The 25,133-nt window shown below is 55.1% G+C and overlaps 1 protein-coding gene across 1 annotated transcript; it reads right to left on the bottom strand.

The window, feature by feature from the left end:
• Window positions 1-84: 84 nt before the first annotated feature.
• Window positions 85-18,215, bottom strand: PAQR3 (progestin and adipoQ receptor family member 3). Its single transcript, XM_048508764.1, has 7 exons — window positions 18,017-18,215; window positions 16,228-16,479; window positions 14,740-14,902; window positions 12,354-12,509; window positions 11,194-11,391; window positions 9,443-9,533; window positions 85-149 (listed from the first exon to the last, which is right to left on the bottom strand). The coding sequence occupies exons 2-7, from the start codon at window positions 16,410-16,412 to the stop codon at window positions 85-87; spliced, it is 858 nt and encodes a 285-aa protein (XP_048364721.1). The 5' UTR covers window positions 16,413-16,479; window positions 18,017-18,215.
• Between the last annotated feature and the right edge of the window lie 6,918 nt (window positions 18,216-25,133).

Genomic DNA, 25,133 nt, shown 5'->3' with positions numbered 1-25,133 from the left:
CATGGCCAATTGGCCATGCCAGCAGGGGCTGATAGGAATCCTAGTCCATGAACATCTGAAGTGTCAGAATTGGACACCCCTGCCCTAAGTGTTCAGCAGACAGTTGTATGCCTCTTCCAGCATCAGCATGTAGCTCTCCTTGGCGTTTCCTATTTGGGACATGTTAATAATGTCACTCTGAAATGCTTGTGTCGAGGAGCATGGTGAACCTTTTCCTTCCTAGGTCACGAGGTGGGCTGCGCTCATCCCACCCTAGTCCCAGGCTTTTCAGTGATCTTTCTCAATGAGGAGCACATCAGCTCAACTATTCACTTTGAGGTGGTGCTGTCGCCCAGAGACTTATCTAGGGAAAATGTAGCCTGGTGCAAAATCTGAGTTTTTTGCCCTCCCCCACCACGACCAAACTTTTTTTTGCACCAGGTCCTGAAGTCAGTGTATGGACCTGGAGGAAGGAGGAGGGGTGTGTGTGTGGAGGGGAAATTTCCCACCCCCATGTGACTAAATGGCCACAGCCCGGGGACATTTGACCCCATGTGTCCCCCTGGGTGGTACACCCCTGCGGTCATCTCACGGGGAGTGTATCTTCTTTCCGAAACCCATACAACTCCATTTTCAAAAGGTACCACTGATGAACTTGATTCCGTTCCCTACCATCACCCTGCGTCAAACATGAACCTCTCCCCTTTTAATATTTAATCTGTGTTAGAGAAAGGGTTTGCATTTAACAGCTTGAATCTGCATCTTTTCAATGAAATGGTACACCACTCAGTAATTTAGAGGGACGGGATCGGTGCCGTCGTGTGGATGAGAGAGCAAGGCAGAAGTCCTTCTCTCCCAAGAAAACAAGAAAATTCTACTGTGAGAATACATTGATACAGCTTCTACTGTGACAAATAGCAACTAGAGTTTATCTGGAGATTTGTTTAATATGATAGGGTGTATTTTTTATAGAGAGAAACTTATATAAAATATACACACACACCTCTTGGAGTTTGTCATCTAAATAACATTGCAGTCACAATAGTCCTTCATGGCATTGAACAAGCAAGTATGGCCAAAAGCTGCTAAAAGCGTAAACTGGGAATTGCAAACCTAGTAGTTGCCCAGCTATTTTTCTAAAATGCTTCTTTGGAGAGATGGAATACAGAAATAGTGTGTGTAGCCAAGCTTGGTTTATGCAATGAAGGCATCATTCAAGAGTAAGAGGCATAATGCTATATTTTAATTGCTGGTGAACAGCTTTAAGTGCACTTTCTCAAATTACACTTCCATTTCTTGTTAGACTTGAAATTTCTAAAGCTTTGTGAGCGCGCGCGTGTGTGTGTACCACTAAAACAGAACTTTAACTTCTTCTGTGAAATTGATGTACATGGAAAAAATAACTTGCAGTTGTTACTAAAGAAATAAAAGTCTACCTGGTATCTCTACTATCAGATCCATTGCTAATTGGTATCGTGGATAATTTGTGGTGAATGAATGACAACCGTGTACTTTTTTCCTAAGGGCATTCTTCAGAAACATTCTTCCGAGACGTTTTAATTGCGTTATTCGCAGGTCTTGTCCGAATTGTTCTTAATGCTATCAATCCCAGTGGTGTGTACGTTTTCAGTCCTCTTGAGTTAATTTTGTTGCATTGGATTTTTTCATTGTTTAAAGGAAGCAACTTTATAATCACTTTATCTGAACAAAATGGTACAAATTAGCCCATTAACACATGGGGGGGGGGGGGAGGCCAGTGGAAAAGAAATGGAAGAAACAGAAGGAGTTTGGATTTATATCCCACCTTTCTCTCCTGTAAGGAGACTCAAGTTGGCTTACAAGCTCATTTCCCTTCCTCTCCCCACAACAGACACCTTGTCAGGTAGGTGGGGCTGAAGAGAGTTCCAAGGAACTGTGACTAGCCCAAGGTCACCCAGCAAGAATGCAGGAGTTTGGAAACACATCTGGTTCACCAGATAAGCCTCTGCCACTCAGGTGGAGGAGTGAGGAATCGAATTCAGTTCTCCAGACTGGAATCCACCTGGTCTTAACCACTACACCATGCTGGCTTTCAGTTACTGCCGATGGGCTGGATCCACCATAGTGCACCTTTGAAGTAGAAGGGAAAGATGAGGAATTCATGCTTCAGGTGGCTGCTTCGAATAGATCCAAACCATTGAATACAATATCCAGGAGCGGGAGGAAACCACATAGTGATGAAAGAGGCTCGTGAAGATCTTTGGTTGAGTACAGAACTGTCTTATTATACCAGGTGATGGTTTTCCTTTGGCATATCTCAAAGGCACGGAAACTTCCCAGCTATAGATCAAGAGCCTCTATGTTATCCATGCATCTCTTGCCGCTCTAGTCCCTGGGCTTCCTCCACTTTGCTGGTCAGTATACAAACCACCACTAAAACAAATTTTCTGTAAAGTCTTTATTTACAGTGCCAGTAGTTACCTAAGACATGTCATGCCGTTAGATGGAAATGCGCTCCAGTGCAGTTAAAGGATTCCCCTCTCCTCTGTTGTACTCGCAAAGTGGATAAAGGTGTTTTTTTTAAAAAAGCCGAAGCCACAATTTAAACAACTGCTTAGAGCAGGTCAAGTCTGAAAGGAGACTCCAGTAGAACTTACTGGTATACATTTGTTTGGCTGATACCCACTGCCCTTGGAGGGGACAGAGGTTTAGGAGATAAGACTTCTACTATAGTTCTGTCAATTTGCATTTAGGTTGCTAGTGTCTTCAAAGAGCTATTCTGTTAGAAATATGCTATTTATACATACCGTGTTTCCCCGAATATAAGACAGTGTCTTATATTAATTTTTGCTCCCAAAGATGCGCTATGTCTTATTTTCAGGGGATGTCTTATATTTCTGTATTCTGTTCGCCAGGCATGCTTCCAAACAAAAACTTTGCTACGTCTTACTTTCGGGGGATGCCTTCTATTTCGCACTTCAGCAAAACCTCCACTACGTCTTATTTTCCGGGGATGTCTTATATTCGGGGAAACAGGGTAGTAACTTTAAAATAAAGGTCTCCCTCACACAGGCTGCAATTTACAAACGTTTTGTCACGTGCAGTAGGCAAACAGCCAGAGCCCTTCGGTTTTACCTTGGAAAACTGACAATATCGTTGCCACGTTTTTAGATCAGTAAACCTTTCCACTCTTCAGGGATTTTTTTTTTTAAAAAGAGGGTTTTGCTCCACTGCTCATATCCAAAATAAACTGACAGGTTGCTTTCTCCTTTTCTAAAAGGGACCCTCCCTCCTATACTGACGGCAGCTTTTAAAAAAAGGACCCCCCCCCCATCAAGTTTGCTTTCAACATCTACGAACAAGTTTCACACAGTCTCGATGTTCAGCGAATTGTGATCGAATGCACCAAAACATAAGGCGTCTGTCACAGAGCAACACAGGCAGATGATTTTCCTTAAGCACACAGCCAGTCTTTTACTATTGTTATGCTCCTACAGCGCGAGAAGGCAGCCGAACAATATGGGGTTACTTTCCACACGCGCAAAAAGGGTGGACAGAGATTAGTTTACTGAACACTGTTTTAGTGCAGCGCACCACTGAGGTACAACCATGGCAGCAAAAATGTGAACACCTGGACTGTTTAAGACACTGACCAAGAAGCTTAATCTACTGCAATGCTACATCTTCAGTACTTCCTCCTACTCGGGATGAAGGCAGTTTGATATTCTGAAATGAAGCTATTCTAAAGAAAGGTTCTCTCCACCCTACCAGCAGTCACTCGATTTATTGTCCAAGGCTTTCACAATCAGAATCAACTGACTGCAGTAAGTTTTCCAGGCTGTGGCCGTGGTCTGGTAGTTTTTGCTCCTAACGTTTTGCCCATGGGCAAAACGTTAGGAGCAAAATGTGGGGGGGGGGGGGGTTGGGGGGGGGGGGGGGTGGGGGGGGGGGGGGGGTTTGGGGGGGAGGGGGCTGGGGGGGGGGGGGGGTGGGGGGGGGGGGGGGTGGGGGGGGGGGGGGGTGGGGGGGGGGGGGGACGGGGGGGGGGGGGGGGGGGGGGGGGGGGGGGTGGGGGGGGGGGGGGGGGGGGGGGGGGGGGGGTGGGGGGGGGGGGGGGTGGGGGGGGGGGGGGGTGGGGGGGGGGGGGGGTGGGGGGGGGGGGGGGTGGGGGGGGGGGGGGGTGGGGGGGGGGGGGGGTGGGGGGGGGGGGGGGTGGGGGGGGGGGGGGGTGGGGGGGGGGGGGGGTGGGGGGGGGGGGGGGTGGGGGGGGGGGGGGGTGGGGGGGGGGGGGGGTGGGGGGGGGGGGGGGTGGGGGGGGGGGGGGGTGGGGGGGGGGGGGGGTGGGGGGGGGGGGGGGTGGGGGGGGGGGGGGGTGGGGGGGGGGGGGGGTGGGGGGGGGGGGGGGTGGGGGGGGGGGGGGGTGGGGGGGGGGGGGGGTGGGGGGGGGGGGGGGTGGGGGGGGGGGGGGGTGGGGGGGGGGGGGGGTGGGGGGGGGGGGGGGTGGGGGGGGGGGGGGGTGGGGGGGGGGGGGGGTGGGGGGGGGGGGGGGTGGGGGGGGGGGGGGGTGGGGGGGGGGGGGGGTGGGGGGGGGGGGGGGTGGGGGGGGGGGGGGGTGGGGGGGGGGGGGGGTGGGGGGGGGGGGGGGTGGGGGGGGGGGGGGGTGGGGGGGGGGGGGGGTGGGGGGGGGGGGGGGTGGGGGGGGGGGGGGGTGGGGGGGGGGGGGGGTGGGGGGGGGGGGGGGTGGGGGGGGGGGGGGGTGGGGGGGGGGGGGGGTGGGGGGGGGGGGGGGTGGGGGGGGGGGGGGGTGGGGGGGGGGGGGGGTGGGGGGGGGGGGGGGTGGGGGGGGGGGGGGGTGGGGGGGGGGGGGGGTGGGGGGGGGGGGGGGTGGGGGGGGGGGGGGGTGGGGGGGGGGGGGGGTGGGGGGGGGGGGGGGTGGGGGGGGGGGGGGGTGGGGGGGGGGGGGGGTGGGGGGGGGGGGGGGTGGGGGGGGGGGGGGGTGGGGGGGGGGGGGGGTGGGGGGGGGGGGGGGTGGGGGGGGGGGGGGGTGGGGGGGGGGGGGGGTGGGGGGGGGGGGGGGTGGGGGGGGGGGGGGGTGGGGGGGGGGGGGGGTGGGGGGGGGGGGGGGTGGGGGGGGGGGGGGGTGGGGGGGGGGGGGGGTGGGGGGGGGGGGGGGTGGGGGGGGGGGGGGGTGGGGGGGGGGGGGGGTGGGGGGGGGGGGGGGTGGGGGGGGGGGGGGGTGGGGGGGGGGGGGGGTGGGGGGGGGGGGGGGTGGGGGGGGGGGGGGGTGGGGGGGGGGGGGGGTGGGGGGGGGGGGGGGTGGGGGGGGGGGGGGGTGGGGGGGGGGGGGGGTGGGGGGGGGGGGGGGTGGGGGGGGGGGGGGGTGGGGGGGGGGGGGGGTGGGGGGGGGGGGGGGTGGGGGGGGGGGGGGGTGGGGGGGGGGGGGGGTGGGGGGGGGGGGGGGTGGGGGGGGGGGGGGGTGGGGGGGGGGGGGGGTGGGGGGGGGGGGGGGTGGGGGGGGGGGGGGGTGGGGGGGGGGGGGGGTGGGGGGGGGGGGGGGTGGGGGGGGGGGGGGGTGGGGGGGGGGGGGGGTGGGGGGGGGGGGGGGTGGGGGGGGGGGGGGGTGGGGGGGGGGGGGGGTGGGGGGGGGGGGGGGTGGGGGGGGGGGGGGGTGGGGGGGGGGGGGGGTGGGGGGGGGGGGGGGTGGGGGGGGGGGGGGGTGGGGGGGGGGGGGGGTGGGGGGGGGGGGGGGTGGGGGGGGGGGGGGGTGGGGGGGGGGGGGGGTGGGGGGGGGGGGGGGTGGGGGGGGGGGGGGGTGGGGGGGGGGGGGGGTGGGGGGGGGGGGGGGTGGGGGGGGGGGGGGGTGGGGGGGGGGGGGGGTGGGGGGGGGGGGGGGTGGGGGGGGGGGGGGGTGGGGGGGGGGGGGGGTGGGGGGGGGGGGGGGTGGGGGGGGGGGGGGGTGGGGGGGGGGGGGGGTGGGGGGGGGGGGGGGTGGGGGGGGGGGGGGGTGGGGGGGGGGGGGGGTGGGGGGGGGGGGGGGTGGGGGGGGGGGGGGGTGGGGGGGGGGGGGGGTGGGGGGGGGGGGGGGTGGGGGGGGGGGGGGGTGGGGGGGGGGGGGGGTGGGGGGGGGGGGGGGTGGGGGGGGGGGGGGGTGGGGGGGGGGGGGGGTGGGGGGGGGGGGGGGTGGGGGGGGGGGGGGGTGGGGGGGGGGGGGGGTGGGGGGGGGGGGGGGTGGGGGGGGGGGGGGGTGGGGGGGGGGGGGGGTGGGGGGGGGGGGGGGTGGGGGGGGGGGGGGGTGGGGGGGGGGGGGGGTGGGGGGGGGGGGGGGTGGGGGGGGGGGGGGGTGGGGGGGGGGGGGGGTGGGGGGGGGGGGGGGTGGGGGGGGGGGGGGGTGGGGGGGGGGGGGGGTGGGGGGGGGGGGGGGTGGGGGGGGGGGGGGGTGGGGGGGGGGGGGGGTGGGGGGGGGGGGGGGTGGGGGGGGGGGGGGGTGGGGGGGGGGGGGGGTGGGGGGGGGGGGGGGTGGGGGGGGGGGGGGGTGGGGGGGGGGGGGGGTGGGGGGGGGGGGGGGTGGGGGGGGGGGGGGGTGGGGGGGGGGGGGGGTGGGGGGGGGGGGGGGTGGGGGGGGGGGGGGGTGGGGGGGGGGGGGGGTGGGGGGGGGGGGGGGTGGGGGGGGGGGGGGGTGGGGGGGGGGGGGGGTGGGGGGGGGGGGGGGTGGGGGGGGGGGGGGGTGGGGGGGGGGGGGGGTGGGGGGGGGGGGGGGTGGGGGGGGGGGGGGGTGGGGGGGGGGGGGGGTGGGGGGGGGGGGGGGTGGGGGGGGGGGGGGGTGGGGGGGGGGGGGGGTGGGGGGGGGGGGGGGTGGGGGGGGGGGGGGGTGGGGGGGGGGGGGGGTGGGGGGGGGGGGGGGTGGGGGGGGGGGGGGGTGGGGGGGGGGGGGGGTGGGGGGGGGGGGGGGTGGGGGGGGGGGGGGGTGGGGGGGGGGGGGGGTGGGGGGGGGGGGGGGTGGGGGGGGGGGGGGGTGGGGGGGGGGGGGGGTGGGGGGGGGGGGGGGTGGGGGGGGGGGGGGGTGGGGGGGGGGGGGGGTGGGGGGGGGGGGGGGTGGGGGGGGGGGGGGGTGGGGGGGGGGGGGGGTGGGGGGGGGGGGGGGTGGGGGGGGGGGGGGGTGGGGGGGGGGGGGGGTGGGGGGGGGGGGGGGTGGGGGGGGGGGGGGGTGGGGGGGGGGGGGGGTGGGGGGGGGGGGGGGTGGGGGGGGGGGGGGGTGGGGGGGGGGGGGGGTGGGGGGGGGGGGGGGTGGGGGGGGGGGGGGGTGGGGGGGGGGGGGGGTGGGGGGGGGGGGGGGTGGGGGGGGGGGGGGGTGGGGGGGGGGGGGGGTGGGGGGGGGGGGGGGTGGGGGGGGGGGGGGGTGGGGGGGGGGGGGGGTGGGGGGGGGGGGGGGTGGGGGGGGGGGGGGGTGGGGGGGGGGGGGGGTGGGGGGGGGGGGGGGTGGGGGGGGGGGGGGGTGGGGGGGGGGGGGGGTGGGGGGGGGGGGGGGTGGGGGGGGGGGGGGGTGGGGGGGGGGGGGGGTGGGGGGGGGGGGGGGTGGGGGGGGGGGGGGGTGGGGGGGGGGGGGGGTGGGGGGGGGGGGGGGTGGGGGGGGGGGGGGGTGGGGGGGGGGGGGGGTGGGGGGGGGGGGGGGTGGGGGGGGGGGGGGGTGGGGGGGGGGGGGGGTGGGGGGGGGGGGGGGTGGGGGGGGGGGGGGGTGGGGGGGGGGGGGGGTGGGGGGGGGGGGGGGTGGGGGGGGGGGGGGGTGGGGGGGGGGGGGGGTGGGGGGGGGGGGGGGTGGGGGGGGGGGGGGGTGGGGGGGGGGGGGGGTGGGGGGGGGGGGGGGTGGGGGGGGGGGGGGGTGGGGGGGGGGGGGGGTGGGGGGGGGGGGGGGTGGGGGGGGGGGGGGGTGGGGGGGGGGGGGGGTGGGGGGGGGGGGGGGTGGGGGGGGGGGGGGGTGGGGGGGGGGGGGGGTGGGGGGGGGGGGGGGTGGGGGGGGGGGGGGGTGGGGGGGGGGGGGGGTGGGGGGGGGGGGGGGTGGGGGGGGGGGGGGGTGGGGGGGGGGGGGGGTGGGGGGGGGGGGGGGTGGGGGGGGGGGGGGGTGGGGGGGGGGGGGGGTGGGGGGGGGGGGGGGTGGGGGGGGGGGGGGGTGGGGGGGGGGGGGGGTGGGGGGGGGGGGGGGTGGGGGGGGGGGGGGGTGGGGGGGGGGGGGGGTGGGGGGGGGGGGGGGTGGGGGGGGGGGGGGGTGGGGGGGGGGGGGGGTGGGGGGGGGGGGGGGTGGGGGGGGGGGGGGGTGGGGGGGGGGGGGGGTGGGGGGGGGGGGGGGTGGGGGGGGGGGGGGGTGGGGGGGGGGGGGGGTGGGGGGGGGGGGGGGTGGGGGGGGGGGGGGGTGGGGGGGGGGGGGGGTGGGGGGGGGGGGGGGTGGGGGGGGGGGGGGGTGGGGGGGGGGGGGGGTGGGGGGGGGGGGGGGTGGGGGGGGGGGGGGGTGGGGGGGGGGGGGGGTGGGGGGGGGGGGGGGTGGGGGGGGGGGGGGGTGGGGGGGGGGGGGGGTGGGGGGGGGGGGGGGTGGGGGGGGGGGGGGGTGGGGGGGGGGGGGGGTGGGGGGGGGGGGGGGTGGGGGGGGGGGGGGGTGGGGGGGGGGGGGGGTGGGGGGGGGGGGGGGTGGGGGGGGGGGGGGGTGGGGGGGGGGGGGGGTGGGGGGGGGGGGGGGTGGGGGGGGGGGGGGGTGGGGGGGGGGGGGGGTGGGGGGGGGGGGGGGTGGGGGGGGGGGGGGGTGGGGGGGGGGGGGGGGGGGGGGGGGGGGGGGTGGGGGGGGGGGGGGGCGCCGGCCAGGGGGGGGAGGTTTTGTGGGTGTTTTGGGGGGGGGGGTGGGGGGGGGGGGGTGGGGGGGGGGGGGGGGGTGGGGGGGCAACGGGCCAACATCATTGCTCTACGGAGCCTGGGCACGGTTATCCGGTGCAGTTATTGAGCCCCCTTATTACCAATATAGGTGATACCTAGAGCTAAAGGAGAACAAGTCCTGGAAGCCTTTTCGAGTAGGATCTGATGTTCCTGGTCAAACAGCCTTCTCTTCAGAAGTTGGAAAGTCTCTTTAGATGGCAGCATGGCCAGATAATCCAAAGAATAGCCTAATTTGTTAATTTTTGTTTCTATAATGTCCCACCATTCCGAGTGACAGGAAGTCTTGAGGGCTTTATATGACAAGGAGGCTGCATCTAGGTTGGGAACTCTGGCCCACATCATATAGAATACCCAGCAGCCACACAGTTCAACACAAATTCCTCAATTCCACAATCCCTCTATTTCTGCACGCAGCTAAATAATCCTCCACTTTCAGAACCACATACAACCATTTGTGGTACAGTCATTCCAATTCCCGAGATCCCTGCCAACCTTTGAGCTAATGAAACCTTCAGTAGTGTACATCTTTTTTTTTTTTTTAAAGAATCTAGCACCTGTATATACTTACCAGGGAAATATCGTTCTGGGACTTTGGAAATATAGAAGAGAAACGCTATAGCAGCTATTAAGTACATCACAATCACCCGTGGAGCAAACTCCTAAAAGAAAGAAACAGCGTTTACTGTGGAGGACAGAAAGTTCCCGATTTATGGATATTTACAATGGAAGGAGGTGTACAACCAATTTCAAATAGAAACTATATCCCTGAACTTTGACATAAACAGACTTAGAGAAGGATATTGTTCGCTACGCCAACTGCTATTCGTGTAGGCAGAATCACAAATAAAACCACACACGTTATTTATTACGGCAATTACAGCGCCCACTCCCTCACGCTGTTCCCACAAAGGCAGCGTTTCGTAAAAGGTGAACTGAAGCTGAGCACAACCTTAAATCTGATGAACGGAGCTTTGACTTTCAAAAGTTTAAACCCTAAAAATCTTGTCTGTCTCTAGTTAAACAGAACCCAAGTTTGTCCTGTGTGCCCTTTGAAGCAAAACTGTTGGAAGCTGGACTCTTAAATGTCAGTCCAGGGTACCCAAATGCCACTGCTCTGCGGACGCCTGCAAGACGAGGAACTGGGAACTACAAAGCGCACAGCTCACAACACAAAGTTCTGCTTCCAGCCCAAATTGATCAAGCCGAGGATAAGGGAACTGCAAAACCATTCGCATTCTCGTGGGAAAAGGTCCAGGTTAGCCTGGTCTCGTCAGATCTCAAAAGGTAAACAGGATCAACCCTGAGTAGTACTTGGATGGAAGATCACCAATCAAGCTGTGGCGGCAGCTGGGAAGTCGTGAGATCCTGGGGAAGGGAGCGAGGGTGGGGGCAAAAAGAATAAAGCCCCTGCGGGGATGTCTTGTTTCGTCTCTCAGACTTCCTTCTCTGCCTCCTCCCTGCTCCTTTCTCCCTCTGTCCACCAGGCCAAGTGGACAGAGAGGGAAGGGTGATGTGAGACTGAGGAGAGGTGGCATGGGGGACTGCTGCTGCTTGGAAGGAGCCATGAGCCTCAACTGAGCCGCTGCAGCAGACGTGCCTATGGCCCTTCTCAGAAGAACAGGTGACAGCAGGGAATGTTTTCTTTCTACGAGACAGGGTATGGGCACTGTCAGAACCTTCATGAACATCAGAAGTGACAAAGGGCAGGAGTGAGAGAACTGATGGAAACTGCATCCGCTTCTGTCATCTGCAGGATACGGTAAGATAAATTCCTTTATCTTCATCTTGAAGAAGAAGAAGAAGAAGAGTTTGGATTTATATCCCCCTTTCTCTCCTGCAGGAGACTCAAAGGGGCTTACAATCTCCTTGCCCTTCCCCCCTCACAACAAACACCCTGTGAGGTGGGTGGGGCTGAGAGAGCTCCGAGAAGCTGTTACTAGCCCAAGGTCACCCAGCTGGCTGTGTGGGAGTGTACAGGCTAATCTGAATTCCCCAGATAAGCCTTCACAGCTCAGGTGGCAGAGCAGGGAATCAAACCCGGTTCCTCCAGATTAGATACACGAGCTCTTAACCTCCTACGCCACTGCTGCTCCTACGCCACTGCTTGAGGAGCAGCGTTGAATTACGGCACACCGTACTAGCCGATGTTTACATTTGAAGCGGTGATTTAAGAACACGTTTCTCTGAGGGAACGACTGAGAGAAAGGATGAAATCCGAAGCAAGCTTACCTAGAAGCAAATGCCATGAACTCCACAGGACCCACTTCAGAATAAGCGCAGAGGATTTTTGCTTGCAAAGCCAGTAGCTTCTTGGCTTACCTGCACGATAGATGCACCGATGCCTCCGTTGAGCCAAATCCAGTGGACGGTCGGAATGATTCCATAGCTCGAGACACAGAAGAATATGACAGAGCGCAGCCTGTGCCACTGCTGAGTGAGGTAACTCGGGTGGATCTGGGCAAAGAAGACGGCTAAGATCATCGCAAGCACGGTGATCAAGTACACTTGACGCCAGTACTGGAGGGGGAGAGAAAGAAAAAAACCCGGTACATAGCCTCTGACTGGTCACTAGAATCACAGAGCTGGAAGAGACCCCACGGGACATCAAGTCCAACCCCCTGCAATGTAGGAACACACAATCAAAGCACTCCTGACAGATGGCCACCCAGCCTTTCTTTAAACCCCCCCAAAGAAGAAGACTCCACCTCACTCCGACGTCGTGTATTCCACTGTTGAAAAGCCCTTACTGTCAGGAAGTTCTTCCTGCTGTTTAGGTGGAATCTCTTTTCCTTCACCTTGAACCCATGACTCCTGGTCCTAGTCCAGTGATGGCGAACCTTTTACGAGACCGAGTGCCAAAATTGCAACCCAAAACTCACTTATTTATCGCAAAGTGCTGACACGGCAATTTAACCTGGATACTGAGGTTTTAGTTTAGAAAAAATGGCTGGCTCCGAGGGTTGCTTTACTCAGGCGTAAGCTTGGTGGTAGTCGGTGGCTTTGCTTTGAAGCAACCATGCAACTCTTCCAATGGGTGAATCACGACCCCAGGAGGGTTTACTCAGAAGCAAGCCCCATTGCCAGCAACTGAGCTTACTCCCAGGTAAAGAATCGTGCTTTAGTTCTTCGCATGAAAATCAGTGGGGTTTAACAGCACTTAACAGGGTTACCTACGCTACTTCTCCAAAACTTGGTCTTAGGTTTAACGCAAATAATCGAGCCCAGCGGCCCAGGCCAGCCTAGATGTGTGGGGGGGGGGCACTCTGTTTGCGAGTGCCCACAGAGAGGGCTCTGAGTGCCACCTCTGGCACCCGTGCCATAGGTTCGCCACCACTGTCCTAGTCTCTGGAGCAGCAGAAAACAAGCTTGCTCCCTCCCCAACATGACATCCCTTCAAATACCTAAACATGGCTAAAGAATTAGGAAGTCCTGGAGAAATGCCAGGAACAAACTTTTTCCGTTTTAAAGCATCGACTTACGTTATTGCAATAAAATGCATAAAAGACTCCAGACACGTAACAGCCCAGGATGCCTATGGAAATGCCTGCATAATCCAGTGCCATCCACCGTCGGCTCGTTTTTTCTGAGCGATGACAGCAGAAAAGGTGGTACCCTACTGAGCAGAGCATACAGACCTATAAAACAGTCAAACAAATTCATGTCAGTTTTTGGGGAATCTAGTTTCGTAAGAGACAAACTAGAGGCACTGTTTTTCTCTCTGACAATTGTGATCGGAAGAAGGGTTTTTATACTCTGTCTTCCTCTCTCGTAAGGAGACTCAAGGGGGCTTACAAACTCATTTGCCTTCTTCTCTCCACAAGAGACACCTCGTGAGGTAGGTGGGGCTGAGAGAGTTCCGAAGAACTGTGACAAGCCCAAGGTCACCTGGCAGGAATGTAGGAGTGGAGAAACAAACCTGGTTCACCAGATAAGAGTCTGCTGCTCAGGTGGAGAATGGGGAATCAAACCTGGTTCACCACGTTGGCTCTCTAGAAAGCAAGGTTTTTATATCACCACCAGATGGGGATATCAAAACATTATGGAAGCAGAAAGTCTCAAGACATCTCAAGAGGAGCTGCCGAAGACCACACCTTCATAATTGAACATGTTTCCACTACTGGGCGAAATCACTCTCCTCTAATTAACATTTCAGGTTAGCTGAAGATGCAGATACATCAAAAGAAGCTTGTGCACCTGCAGTTGAGCAAAAAATGTTTTTTTTTTTGGCCTGGAAAGCAGAGTCAAGCCTTCTGACTCAGACCCTGCATCCTGCTAATTCTGCTACTGATTGTAATGGATTTTAATATACCTTCTGATTTATACTGTTATATTATGTTTATTCTGTTTGTTGTTGGGTTTTATTGTACACCGCCCTGAGCCCTTCGGGGGTAGGGTGGTCTATTAAATTTAATAAACAATAAACAATAACAACAACCACAACAACATCAATATAACAACAACAACAACAACAACAACAATAATAATTGCAATTCCTGGTGACAGAAGGATTGATGAGAAGCAACTGGAAAAACTTACACGGTACGGGGATTTAAGGACTGAACTACAAAGACTCTGGCACAAACCAGTAAAGGTGGTCCCAGTGGTGATCGGCACACTGGGTGCAGTGCCTAAAGATCTTGAACGGCACTTAAAAACAATTGGTGCTGACAAAATCACCATATGTCAGCTGCAAAAGGCCACCCTACTCGGCTCTGCACGCATTATTCGTCGATACATCACACAGTCCTAGATGCTTGGGAAGTGTCCGACGTGTGATATAGTACAAAATCCAGCATATTGATCTTGTTTGCTGTTTTTGTATCAATATAATAATAATAATAATAATTCCCTTCTGACTACCTGAAGTGGTTCTTAAGAACCACTAAATATCACAGATCTCTCTCCTGGCTCAGTGTGGAAGGAAGAAGAAGAAGAAGAAGAAGAAGAAGAAGAAGAAGAGTTTGGATTCATATCCCCCCTTTCTCTCCTGCAGGAGACTCAAAGGGGCTGACAATCTCCTTGCCCTTCCCCCCTCACAACAAACACCCTGTGAGGTAGGTGGGGCTGAGAGAGCTCCGAGAAGCTGTGACTAGCCCAAGGTCACCCAGCTGGCGTGTGTGGGAGTGCACAGGCTAATCTGAATTCCCCAGATAAGCCTCCACAGCTCAGGCGGCAGAGCTGGGAATCAAACCCGGTTCCTCCAGATTAGATACACGAGCTCTTAACCTTCTACGCCACTGCTGCTCAAGTGGTGGCCATTTTGACACTTCAAGCAAATGCTTCCCATGGCCTGGAGATCAGCGACACACTGCTGGCACAGAGGATGACAATCTGAAGAAGTAGAAGAAGTAGAAGTAGAAGTAGAGGTAGAAGTAGAAGTAGAAGAAGAAGAAGAAGAAGAAGAAGAAGAAGAAGAAGAAGAAGAAGGAGGAGGAGGAGGAGTTTGGATTTATATCCCCCCTTTTTCTCCTGCAGGAGACTCAAAGGGGCTCACAATCTCCTTGCCCTTCCCCCCTCACAACAAACACCCTGTGAGGTGGGTGGGGCTGAGAGAGCTCCGAGAAGCTGTGACTAGCCCAAGGTCACCCAGCTGGCGTGTGTGGGAGTGCCCAGGATAAGCCTCCACAGCTCAGGCGGCAGAGCTGGGAATCAAACCCGGTTCCTCCAGATTAGATACACGAGTTCTTAACCTCCTACGCCACTGCTGCTGAAGGAAAAGAGCCGCAGGCTGAAGAAGCCTGAGAGAAATCACGCTGCAGACTGCGGCCAAGCTCCAGAGCCATTCTGGGGGCAGCATAAGGCTGATCCAGAAACGGGACACCTCCCAGGATTGAGGATTGGTCTGCAGCTGATAAAAGGACTTGCCTGGAAGCAGAAGAGACAAATGGAGCAAATAACAAAATCTTCTCTCGAGGCACTCGCTGAAGGCAACACAGAAGTCATGTCGTAGATGCCCAAAACGAAGAACAGGAAGAAGCCCAGCAGGTGACTCCAGATGTTGACCGTCTCATTGGACAAAATGAACAAGCTGGGAAGGGGAGAAGGAGACAGTCGCTTAATGTATTGTGGCCACGGGCATCCCAACCCACTACAGCATGGCTCATTATGGGAGCTGATGCTTTCTTGCTTCCACCAGCACATGTTAACCAGCGCCTTATCTCTCAGTTCCTATCCTTCACTGTTATGCATTTGAGACACTTTTGTACTGATGCAGGGCTAGTGGTCTGTTGGTTTGCCTGCAGCCCTTTGGCTTCTCCAGTGAGGTACATGCACTTCTCTATTCCTAAGTCTTAACACAGACAGCGTTCGCAGTATGAAAAGGCAAGGGGACAGATGTTCAGAGGACTGCCTACAGCCATTTCCCTATTGTGAGATCTCATGTGTGGGATTTTGTCTTACATTCAGCCACATTCCTGCCATTTGTACGCTTCAGAGTTTTTACCTTACAGAGATAAGCAATGCTGTTACTTCTGCACTTTGAAGAAGAAGAAAAGTTTGGATTTATACCCCACCTTTCTCTCCTGTAAGGAGACTCAAGGTGGCTTACGAGCTCCTTCCCTTCCTCTCCCCACAACAGACACCTTGTGAGGTGGGTGGGGCTGAGAGAGTTCTGAGAGAACTGTGACTAGCCCAAGGTCACCCAGCAGGAACACAGGAGTGTGGAAACACATCTGGTTCACCAGATAAGCCTCTGCCACTCAGGTGGAGGAGTGGGGAATCAAACCTAGTCCTCCAGATTAGAATCCACCTCCTCTTGACAGCTATACCTCATGGCTCTGAACTGAGATCCATATTTCTGTAGAGCAGCCTGCCAGAATGGGAAATGAAATCCAGGGTCTGGCACTGTGGCTAAGATGCACTGGCTTCATACACTGTGCTGTCCCCTAACTTGGTTTAAGGCATTGTACAGAAATGCTATTATAGTATACTTGCGTAAAAGCAGCTAAGATACCCACATTCCTTACACCCATGTAAGGGGTAGCTCCCAAAAAATGTTGGAAACAGACAAGGCAAGGTGATTAACCTTCACACCTTGCTTTACAGCCTGAATCTGGCAGACTACTGATGGCCACAGGTTGTTAGATCATTGGTGTGATTCCAGAAGGCTCTTATTGGATGGGAGCCAGCCTTCGTGCCCCAGTATACGACCACTTATTTAGCAACCTGACAAGCTCAGCAGCTTCCTAACACTGGCTAGTGTTGAGCCTTCAGGCTAAAACAATTCATGCTGAACTGGATTTCACTTACGTTACAGCATCTTTCTTCCTGGGAACTAGTTTTACCTCAAAACTGTTTCATGCTTCCTTGAAGCACAGCTTGAACCTCCAGACAACATCTACACCAACTTCGTACCTTTTCAGACACAGCCTGGAAGGCAGATACGCCCTGTAGCCATCCGTGATGTAAGGATTGTCCTTAAGGAATACTGGAATCTGTTCGTAGGTGTACAGGCGGATCCCTCGAGGCACCAAGACTGGCCAGTACTGGTAACTTCCCAGCTCAATGTAATGAGCGCTCTTAAGGATTTTCTGGTGCATTTTAGCAGCGTTTCAAGGCAAAAGTGAAGGATGACAAGTAATCCTCAAGGTCTCTGCTACAGTTTACCTGCAAACAGACCCCGCCACCACAAAAAAGTCATTCTGGTTTAATGCCTAGTACAGTTATCCCTTCCACGTCGCTGGGGTTAGGCCCCCCTCAATCAAAAACCAGAAAATAAGTCGATTTTTTTTTCTTTCAACTTAAAAAAAGAAATTGTGTATATTTATGGTATTAAAAAATAAAACACGTTGATATTATAGAACACTATGCATACATTTTGGGCATTTCTGAGTTTCTAAACTTCTCCTGTGTCATCTGCAGGACTTCGCAGGTTTTCTGCAGCTTCCACCCCCCTAAATTCCCATTTAATTTCTTATGCTGACCCGCAATATATCAAAACCGTAACAGGGAAAGGTTAACTGTACCGCAGTGCAAAAACATCTACTTCATAAAACGTATTTCAGAGCTTAAGACATAGAATATCCTATGAAGTCGGAAATGAGATCTCTGACGTAAAAGAACAAAGGTGTGTTACAACTGCAAGATACTAACAGGACAAATATTTAGAAGTTTGTAAGGAAATTCCCATTCTCCCTGCAGATGTAAATAAACCAAGTTATGGAGAAAATCATAACCAAGGAAGGTGTTTTATTTAAATAGGGGAATATTTAAACACCCCCATAATCTGAAAGTGCTAGAATCCATTAAAAATTGGGCTTCTTGTGTAGGCTGAACTCATAAACTGGTGCTGGGGCTATGAAAAATGTTGGGCAGAGAACCAGCAAGGTGATTAGCCTTCACGCTCTGCTTTACTGCCTGAATTTGGCAGACCACTGATAGCTACAGGTTGTTGGATCACTGGTGTGATTCAACAAGGCTCCTATTAGACGGGAGTCCGTCTTTCTGCATTAGTATATAGGACAGTGGTGGCGAACCTGTGGCACGCATGCCAGAGGTGGCACTCAGAGCCCTCTTTGTCAGCACGCGTGCTGTCACCCTAGTTTGGCCACTGGGCAGTGGCATAGTGCCAAGTGGGTGAGGGGTGCACAATGCCCCTGCGAGGCATGGCAAGGGCATTCCAGGGGTGTAATGGGGGTGTTTTGGAGTGTTCCAGTGACGCTCCAGGGCAGGGTAGGGGCAGATGAGGGCCTGGCAGGGGCACAGACAGAGTTTCCCCTTGCTCCGCCCCTGGCACTCAGTCTCTAAAAGGTTCGCCATCACTAATATAGGACCACTTTGTCAATCTATCAAGGTCAGTAACTGTTCTTTCTGCATGCAACGTTGACTAAAAAACAAAAACCCCCCAAAACAAAAAAAAACCCAAAAACAAAAACCCAAGCTGCTCTGTATGGTGATTAGTGATACGGAAATTAACGCTAATCTGAGCATTGTTCCCCTAAAAGAACACGCGGAAGACGGCCCGGTCTTCTTTGTTAACATTTATTTTTATTACACCCATTTGCAGAGAAAAGGACCAGCAGAGCCTTATAAGAGGGGGCGATTCAGGGGGCTCCACTACTACCGGCATTAAGGTAAAAGCAGAGAAGGGCTGTGCCTGCACCGCGGCAATTACGGTAAGAGCCGGTCGTTTCCTGTCCCTCACCTCGCTTGCCGTCGTCGCCTCCGCCGTCGTTTCAGCAGCGGAGCCCGCCTCAACCCATCCCACATCGTGGAGAGAAAGACGCCAGGGCAGCGCCCTTGTCCGTTCCGCTCCTCCCGGCTCCGAGACTCTCGCGGCGCGCCTCGTCGTTTCCCGTTCAAGCCGGGCGGGCCCGCAGAGCCGATTGCGCAATCGCTGCACGACCCCACGCAGCCGCCGTACCCAGACAAGCCGAGGCAGCCGCCGCTCCCTGCCAATCAGGCGCCGAGGCTGTGCCTTCTCGCCCCACCCCTTCACAGTAGCTTGTGGTGAGCTGCGCCGCGCGCATGCGCATTAGTTAAGAATTGTGGACAGGAGGGACGTCAGCGTCCAGTCTGAACCTAATCACCTTTTGCTCCTGGTGTTACGCAATGCTCGGGGTTGGGGGGGGGGGGGGGGTAGGGAAAAAAAAGAAAGGATTGGCGCATGCGTGGCCGGGTGAAGCGGACCAACGTTCTCTGCGTTTGGAATTTAAATCGGGAGAGGAGTAAAAGTCTCTGATTGGTCAGAGGGTTCACCTGAGTCACGTTACGTAGGGTTGCCAACTCCAGGTTGGGAAATATTTGGGGTGGAGCCTGGAGAAGGTGGCGTTTGGGGAGGGCAAGGAGCTCAGTGGGATGGGATACCATATAACCCATTAAGGTTGCCAACCTCCAGGTGGAGCCTGGAGGTCTCCTGGAATTACAATTGCTTGCCAGACTGCAGAGATCAGTTCTCCTGGAGAAAATGGCTCCTCCTTAGGAAGACAGACTATAACATTATGCCCTAATGACGTCCCTCCCTTCCCCAAATCCCATCCCCCCCCCCCCTGCTCGACCCTCAAATCTCCAGGTACTTACCAAATTAGTGTTACTGCTGTTTGCCAGGTAACAATAAGTGATTTCAGCTCAGCAACTTAATGAGGCGCAGGAAGCAGACGTTCTTCAAAACAAAAGGATTTTATTGCAAGTGGTGGTCACAGCTCGTTCAGGAGGGAATTGCCTCTTGCAACACAGTGCAAGAACTTTTATTCCCAAACTTCAAAGGGGGCAAAAGGGGAGGTGAGGGGGCAGGTCCCTCACCCAAACACCAATTGTAAAACAAGACAGTTCAAAAACAAGATACAGTTACACTTTTCTGAATGGGATTACCAAATCCCACTGTCAGGTGTCTTCCTGCGATGGTGCAGAATGGAAAGCAGATAGCGTCTATCTCTATTCAGAAGATCCAGATGGGCTCACCGCCACGCCCAGCTATCTCCTATCAGATGGCTGTACCTTTCAGTAATGCCCTAAGGCTCCCGCCTCACTTTGCTGTAACAAAGGAAGGTTCGAACTGTCCAATGGTGGTGGAAACACATCTGGTTCACCAGATAAGCCTCTGCCACTCAGGTGGAGGAGTGGGGAATCAAACCTAGTCCTCCAGATTAGAATCCACCTCCTCTTGACAGCTATACCTCATGGCTCTGAACTGAGATCCATATTTCTGTAGAGCAGCCTGCCAGAATGGGAAATGAAATCCAGGGTCTTCCAACAGTTGGGGGACCTTTGGGTGCTTGCAACAGATTTGATTTGCAAGTCCAAAGAGGGTCTTTGTCCTTGTCAAAGGATCGGCTGGGCGTTGGTCTAAGTTGCATTCCAGAGCCAACTTTCCTGTCCCTTAATATCACACCTTTACAGGCTATTGCTTTTACTGTCAGACACAAATTTCAAAAATAACATTTCTAACTTAAACATTAGGGAAACCTTAAAGGACAAACACATATACATAGGCAAGACTTTCCTAAACCTATTGGCAGGATTTGCTTAAAACTAACATAACCTTAACCTAACTGAAGAACCTTGTTAATCTAAAATCCTAAACTGCAGGCATAAACTCAACTAAGAGGGGCTTTTATTACATCCTAGAATGACACAAACACAAGGGAAACCATATAGCATTGGCACAAACATACATATACATTCTCTGTGAGCCTTATGGAGGTTTCTGAAACACACAAGTCTCCGTGTCCGGGCATGGAGCCAGTGTAGCCAGGCAACCTGACTTCAGGAAAATATTTTGTTTATTTTCCTGGCGGTAATATTAGGTCTTCAGCCACCAGGTGGGACTTGGAGATCTCCAGGAATTACAGCTGATTCCAGACTACAGAAATCAGTGCCCTTTAAGAAATGCCTGTTTGGGAGGGTGGACTGTGCGATGGTGTGTAGATGGCTAGTCATTCTGGGAGAACTTCAGGTGCTACCCAGTGGTTGGCCACCCCGTTCCATGTTCGAGTTTAACCTTAGATGTCAAACTCGCAGCCCTCCATGATGCTGGCAGGGGATGATGGGAACTGTTGTCCATCACATCTGGAGGGCCACGAGTTTGACACCTAGTCCATCTTGATTTGCTGAGGGTAGCAAATGCTTGAGGTTGCAAGCCCTAGTTGTCTGCAGGGTTGCCATTGCCAAGAACCCCCCCAAAATAATAAGGCGAGAAGAAACAGAGTGACCTTAGTGACGTGACAGAAAATGGCGCTGAGGAGGATGGTTGGGGACGGCTGAGAGGCGTAGAAAATGTATTATAGAGACCGTACAGCCAATTCAGGCTAAAGAATCGTTGTAAAAAAGGATGCTGGAAATAAAACGTTTTCAAAATGTTTGGAGGTAAAAACCATGTGGAACTCCACGGAGAAAACATGTTCTTTCCTACCTCAAAACATTTTATTTTGATTGTGCAGAAAAGGCCATTATTCCTCATAGGACACTGCTTAGCACGTGCCTCTGTCCCATGGAAATCTTCAACTTACCTTTTCCACACATTAAGCTTCTGATAATTCATTTGAGTTCATACCAGATTTTTGAAACCATTTGTTAGATCAAAGCCAACAAGGCCTTGCAGGATCCATAGACTCCTCAGTACACCTGTAAAACTTTACACATCAGCCTGTTATTTCTTAAACAGAGAAAAGTTTTGATGAAATGGAGCTCAAAACAAAATAATACCTGTCTGATTCACTTGCGAGCAAATAGTAGGAAAAGGCTAAGAAAAAAAATCAATTATGATCATGCACCTAAAGCGAGGGGACGGCTCTGTCCAAGAAACATGTTTTGAGTGAAATCCTTTATTCTTAGGACGAATACATTTGAAATTGGCTTGAAGAAAGGAACAATCATATAGAGAAATATTGCACAAAAGTAGTTGAGTTTTGGTTGATTCAGGTGCCCCAGGAAAACAGGCATGTGAAAGTTTACAGTTTCTGATGAAAAACTGTCTTGATGATGTTAATTTTACCTTGGAAAAAAATGAAGGCTTTCATGCTTTTATGAGACAAAACTACCCAGCTTAAAAATATATATATATATCCCACCAGGACCTGTTCCAAGTCTTCATCCAAGATAAAATTCAGTTGGCTTTCTCTAACATAGAAGCAATATTGAGGCTCTGTTTGAGTCTAATAGTAACAAATTGCTCGGGAGGAAGGTCATTTTCACAGTTGAGAAAGATCACTAGTGAGCTGCGGATAAAAATGCTACAAGAAAAGCGGACTGCACCAAACCTTATGCGCAGGGAAACTAATATGCTTTGTACCTTATTGTACAGTGACATCATCAAAGAGCGAGCTAACTAAAAACACAGTATTTAAATTGTGTGTCATGCCCAAAACACATCCAGTGCATGTATAATCTCATCCATTTATTAACTGCTAAACTGCTTTGTGTTGCTGTATACTAAAAGTTTTCATATATGCTAAGTAAGAAACCATAAGGTATTTTCTGCATATACGCAGTTTTTGAAGGAAGGCTTTGGTGCCTATTCTTCACATAGCATTTTGTTGGAAAATTTTCAATAGTCTCTTAGTAATACAGAGACAAGGGGGTTGGCTCAATGAAGCTGATAAGCTTTTATTTCTGTTATAGCAGGACAATGTGCTGTAATCAGCAAAAAACAATGTCCAAAGGATACATTTCAAAGAGCAATTTTTATACTTTTTCTTAGCAAGAAGTTAACACAGCAACACCAGCATTCTGTTGGATGCCAGCACACAGGGCGGGACATTACCGGGGGTGTGTGGGGGGAGCCAACATTAGTCGGCTTCCACTGGCATTGCAGCCCAGGAACACTGGCCCCTGGATCTTTGAACTTATGCCACACAACAGTGAGACATAAGCCATTATTGGCAATGGGACGATTCAGATGCCGGGAGGGATTTTGAGTTTCCCTCCCTTCTACTCAGCACTACCTTCACTGCCCCACCTCTGGCTGCAGCGCCCCCCCTACCCCCGGCAACCTGGATCACGCTGTAAATAAGATGTTTATGATCTGATACTGAAACTTGTATTTGGAATGAAAAATCTTAGAAAATAAAGATAGTAATTACACATTAATGCTCCTTATTTGTCATTTTCGTTTTAACAGAATCTACCTACCTTAAAAATCCTGGTGTCTCTTCATCTAAAGATGATAAAACATCTTGACTATTTTATGCTTTCACAGAGCATTATTCAGTATAATTACATTCGCTCTCTCGGTGCCCCGAACTGTAATTAAGTTATGATCCATTTTCTTTCTTGATTATTACCGTGTTTTTCATTTTTAATGTGTGCTGTTTTTCTTTTTAAGTTTTGTTATTATTGGAAAATAAATAGAAATAGGAAAAAAGAAAGAAAGAAAAAGATCTGCCCCTCCAGCCCTGCTCTGTGTGATCTGGCCTTTACAGGTGAGATGGACAGGGTATTTTTCATGGTGGCACCTCACTCCTGGAACACCACTGATGCTTGCTTGGTAACTGCTTTGCACATCTTTTAACCCAGACTTTTAATCAAGGGTCTAGCTTTCCAGTTTTTTAATGGTTCATTTCTGATACACTCAGCAGGTGAGGAGGGTGCGTTGCTGTCGGTACTGTCCCAATGCTATAGACCAGTGGTGGCAAACCTTTGGCACTCCAGATGTTATGGACTACAATTCCCATCAGCCCCTTCCAGCATGGCCAATTGGCCATGCTGGAAGGGGCTGATGGGAATTGTAGTCCATAACATCTGGAGTGCCAAAGGTTCGCCACCATGGCTATAGACTCAATCCCTCATATCCTGCTTTACTGTTCGAGGTATAATGATATTAGAACCGATCTGGGAGCTTTACTACCTCTAGAATTGATGTTTCTCTCAGACAAACCAAAAATGTCTAAGCTATTGAACAGCCCTAATGTAGAAATTTCTGAAGCAGTTGCTACATTTTTAATCCATGTTCTACATGATATGTAACAATGATCCTGTTTTTGTATTTGGAATGTATGGTACTTCTGGTTTATGCCTAATAAAGGTTTTTGGATTGGATTGGTTCATTTCTGTTCTTTAGATTGTTCTTATGTTTTGTCGAAGGCTTTCACGGCCGGATTCAACTGATTGTGGTGGTTTTTCCCCGGGCTGTGTGGCCGTGGTCTGGTGGATCTTGTTCCTAACGTTTCGCCTGGATCTGTGGCTGGCATCTTCAGAGGTGTATCACAGAGGGAAGTCTGTTACACACTACAGACTTCTCTCTGTGATACACCTCTGAAGATGCCAGCCACAGATGCAGGCGAACCATTAGGAACAAGATCCACCAGACCACGGCCACACAGCCCAGAAAAAACCCACCACAACCTGTTTTTATGTTGTTTATGGCTTGTATTTAATGGCTTATTTTATCATAGTTATGTTGTTTTAAATAGTGGCTGCCTTGAGCAGGACTCTAAAGAGGTGAGCATAGAAATATCCTACATAAATAAATACACTTTTCAGCATCACAGTCCAGTTAGGTTTTCCAAAATATCTTCCCAGCTCCCAAAGCCATTTTTTTTGATATGGCAAGTTGAGTTGGCCACTTTCATCAGCTTATTCCTTTTATCCATATTTGTAATTACCGCTCAGTTGCTCTTGGCTCCTTCAGAGGCTCTGTGTGATCTTTTTCCCTCTCTCCCCACACTGAGCTTGAAGAGCAGATGAGAAAAATTTTCTGCACTAAACTTAAAAGTCCTTCTCCCCCATGGCAGAGAAATCTGGACGATGAAATAAAAAGACGGGAACCCAGCTGCCAAGGGCCAGGTGTTGTACCCTTATAAATTACAAAAAAATTACATTGCCAGCTGTGCCACATAACCCACCAATTTTTATACTTGGCCATACTGTATCATTTGGTGCCGCCCCCTGCCATTTCTAGCTTTCGGGTGTTTCCAGCAATCAATCATGTACTCAAGCCTTTTTCGAGTGAGTGTTGTGAAAGTATCCTATTGTACCTTCCTTGCTTGTGAAAGCTAACTTTTTTTTTCGTGTTCCCCATTTGCAATGCCCTGACCTGGGGGCCCCAGACTAGCTCAGGCTCATCGAGTTGCAGAAGCTAAACGGAGTTGACTCTGGTTAGCAGGGGTGGAGCGAGGGGGAACTCCGCCTGGGAACGTCCCCAAAATGCCATGCTGCACCCCCAGAACGTCCCGGCCATGCCACGCGCCAGGGGCGTCGTGCCCCATCCAGCCCCATTGATGCTACACCTCTGCTGGTTAGTATTTGCATGGAATACATCCAAGGAATTCCAGGGTGGCTATGCAGAGGAAAGCAATGGCAAACCACTTCTGTTTGTCTCTGGCTTTGAAAACCCCACCAAAGGACTCTATAAATTTGACTGCCGTTTGATGGCACTTTACACACTTATATGTATAACACTGACCTTTTTTAGAGAGACAGTGTGGTGTAGTGGTTAAGAGGGGGGATGCCAATCTGGAGAAATAATTTAACAACTGGTTGTTTACAAGCACCATTTGAACAACTGATTCGGCCGAAGTGGTGCGAACCGGCTGAATCCCACCACTGGGTAGAGCCGAGAAAACATCGGTGCACAAGCCGGCAGAATCTAAATTTTAATGGAATCTTTGGCTCCGATACTAGTAAACGTTTTGCTGTTTTCATTCTTTCAGTGCTGGTTGGTTGCGTACCCTTACCTCCATTTCAACTTTACCAGTCATCCACAGAGCATTTTCATGGCAGCATCCACCAGATGTCACTCTGTCACTGCCGAATTTCCATCTGGGCAGTTATTTAAGGACAAAGGTTGTCAACATTGGTCTTATTCTGCGCTACGTATTTTGGCG

This window comes from Sphaerodactylus townsendi, linkage group LG10 (genome assembly GCF_021028975.2).
Source record: "Sphaerodactylus townsendi isolate TG3544 linkage group LG10, MPM_Stown_v2.3, whole genome shotgun sequence".
In the NCBI taxonomy this organism is placed as follows: Eukaryota; Metazoa; Chordata; class Lepidosauria; order Squamata; family Sphaerodactylidae; genus Sphaerodactylus; species Sphaerodactylus townsendi.
Note: the sequence above shows the minus strand (reverse complement) of the source record. Positions and strands in the feature narration are given on the sequence as shown.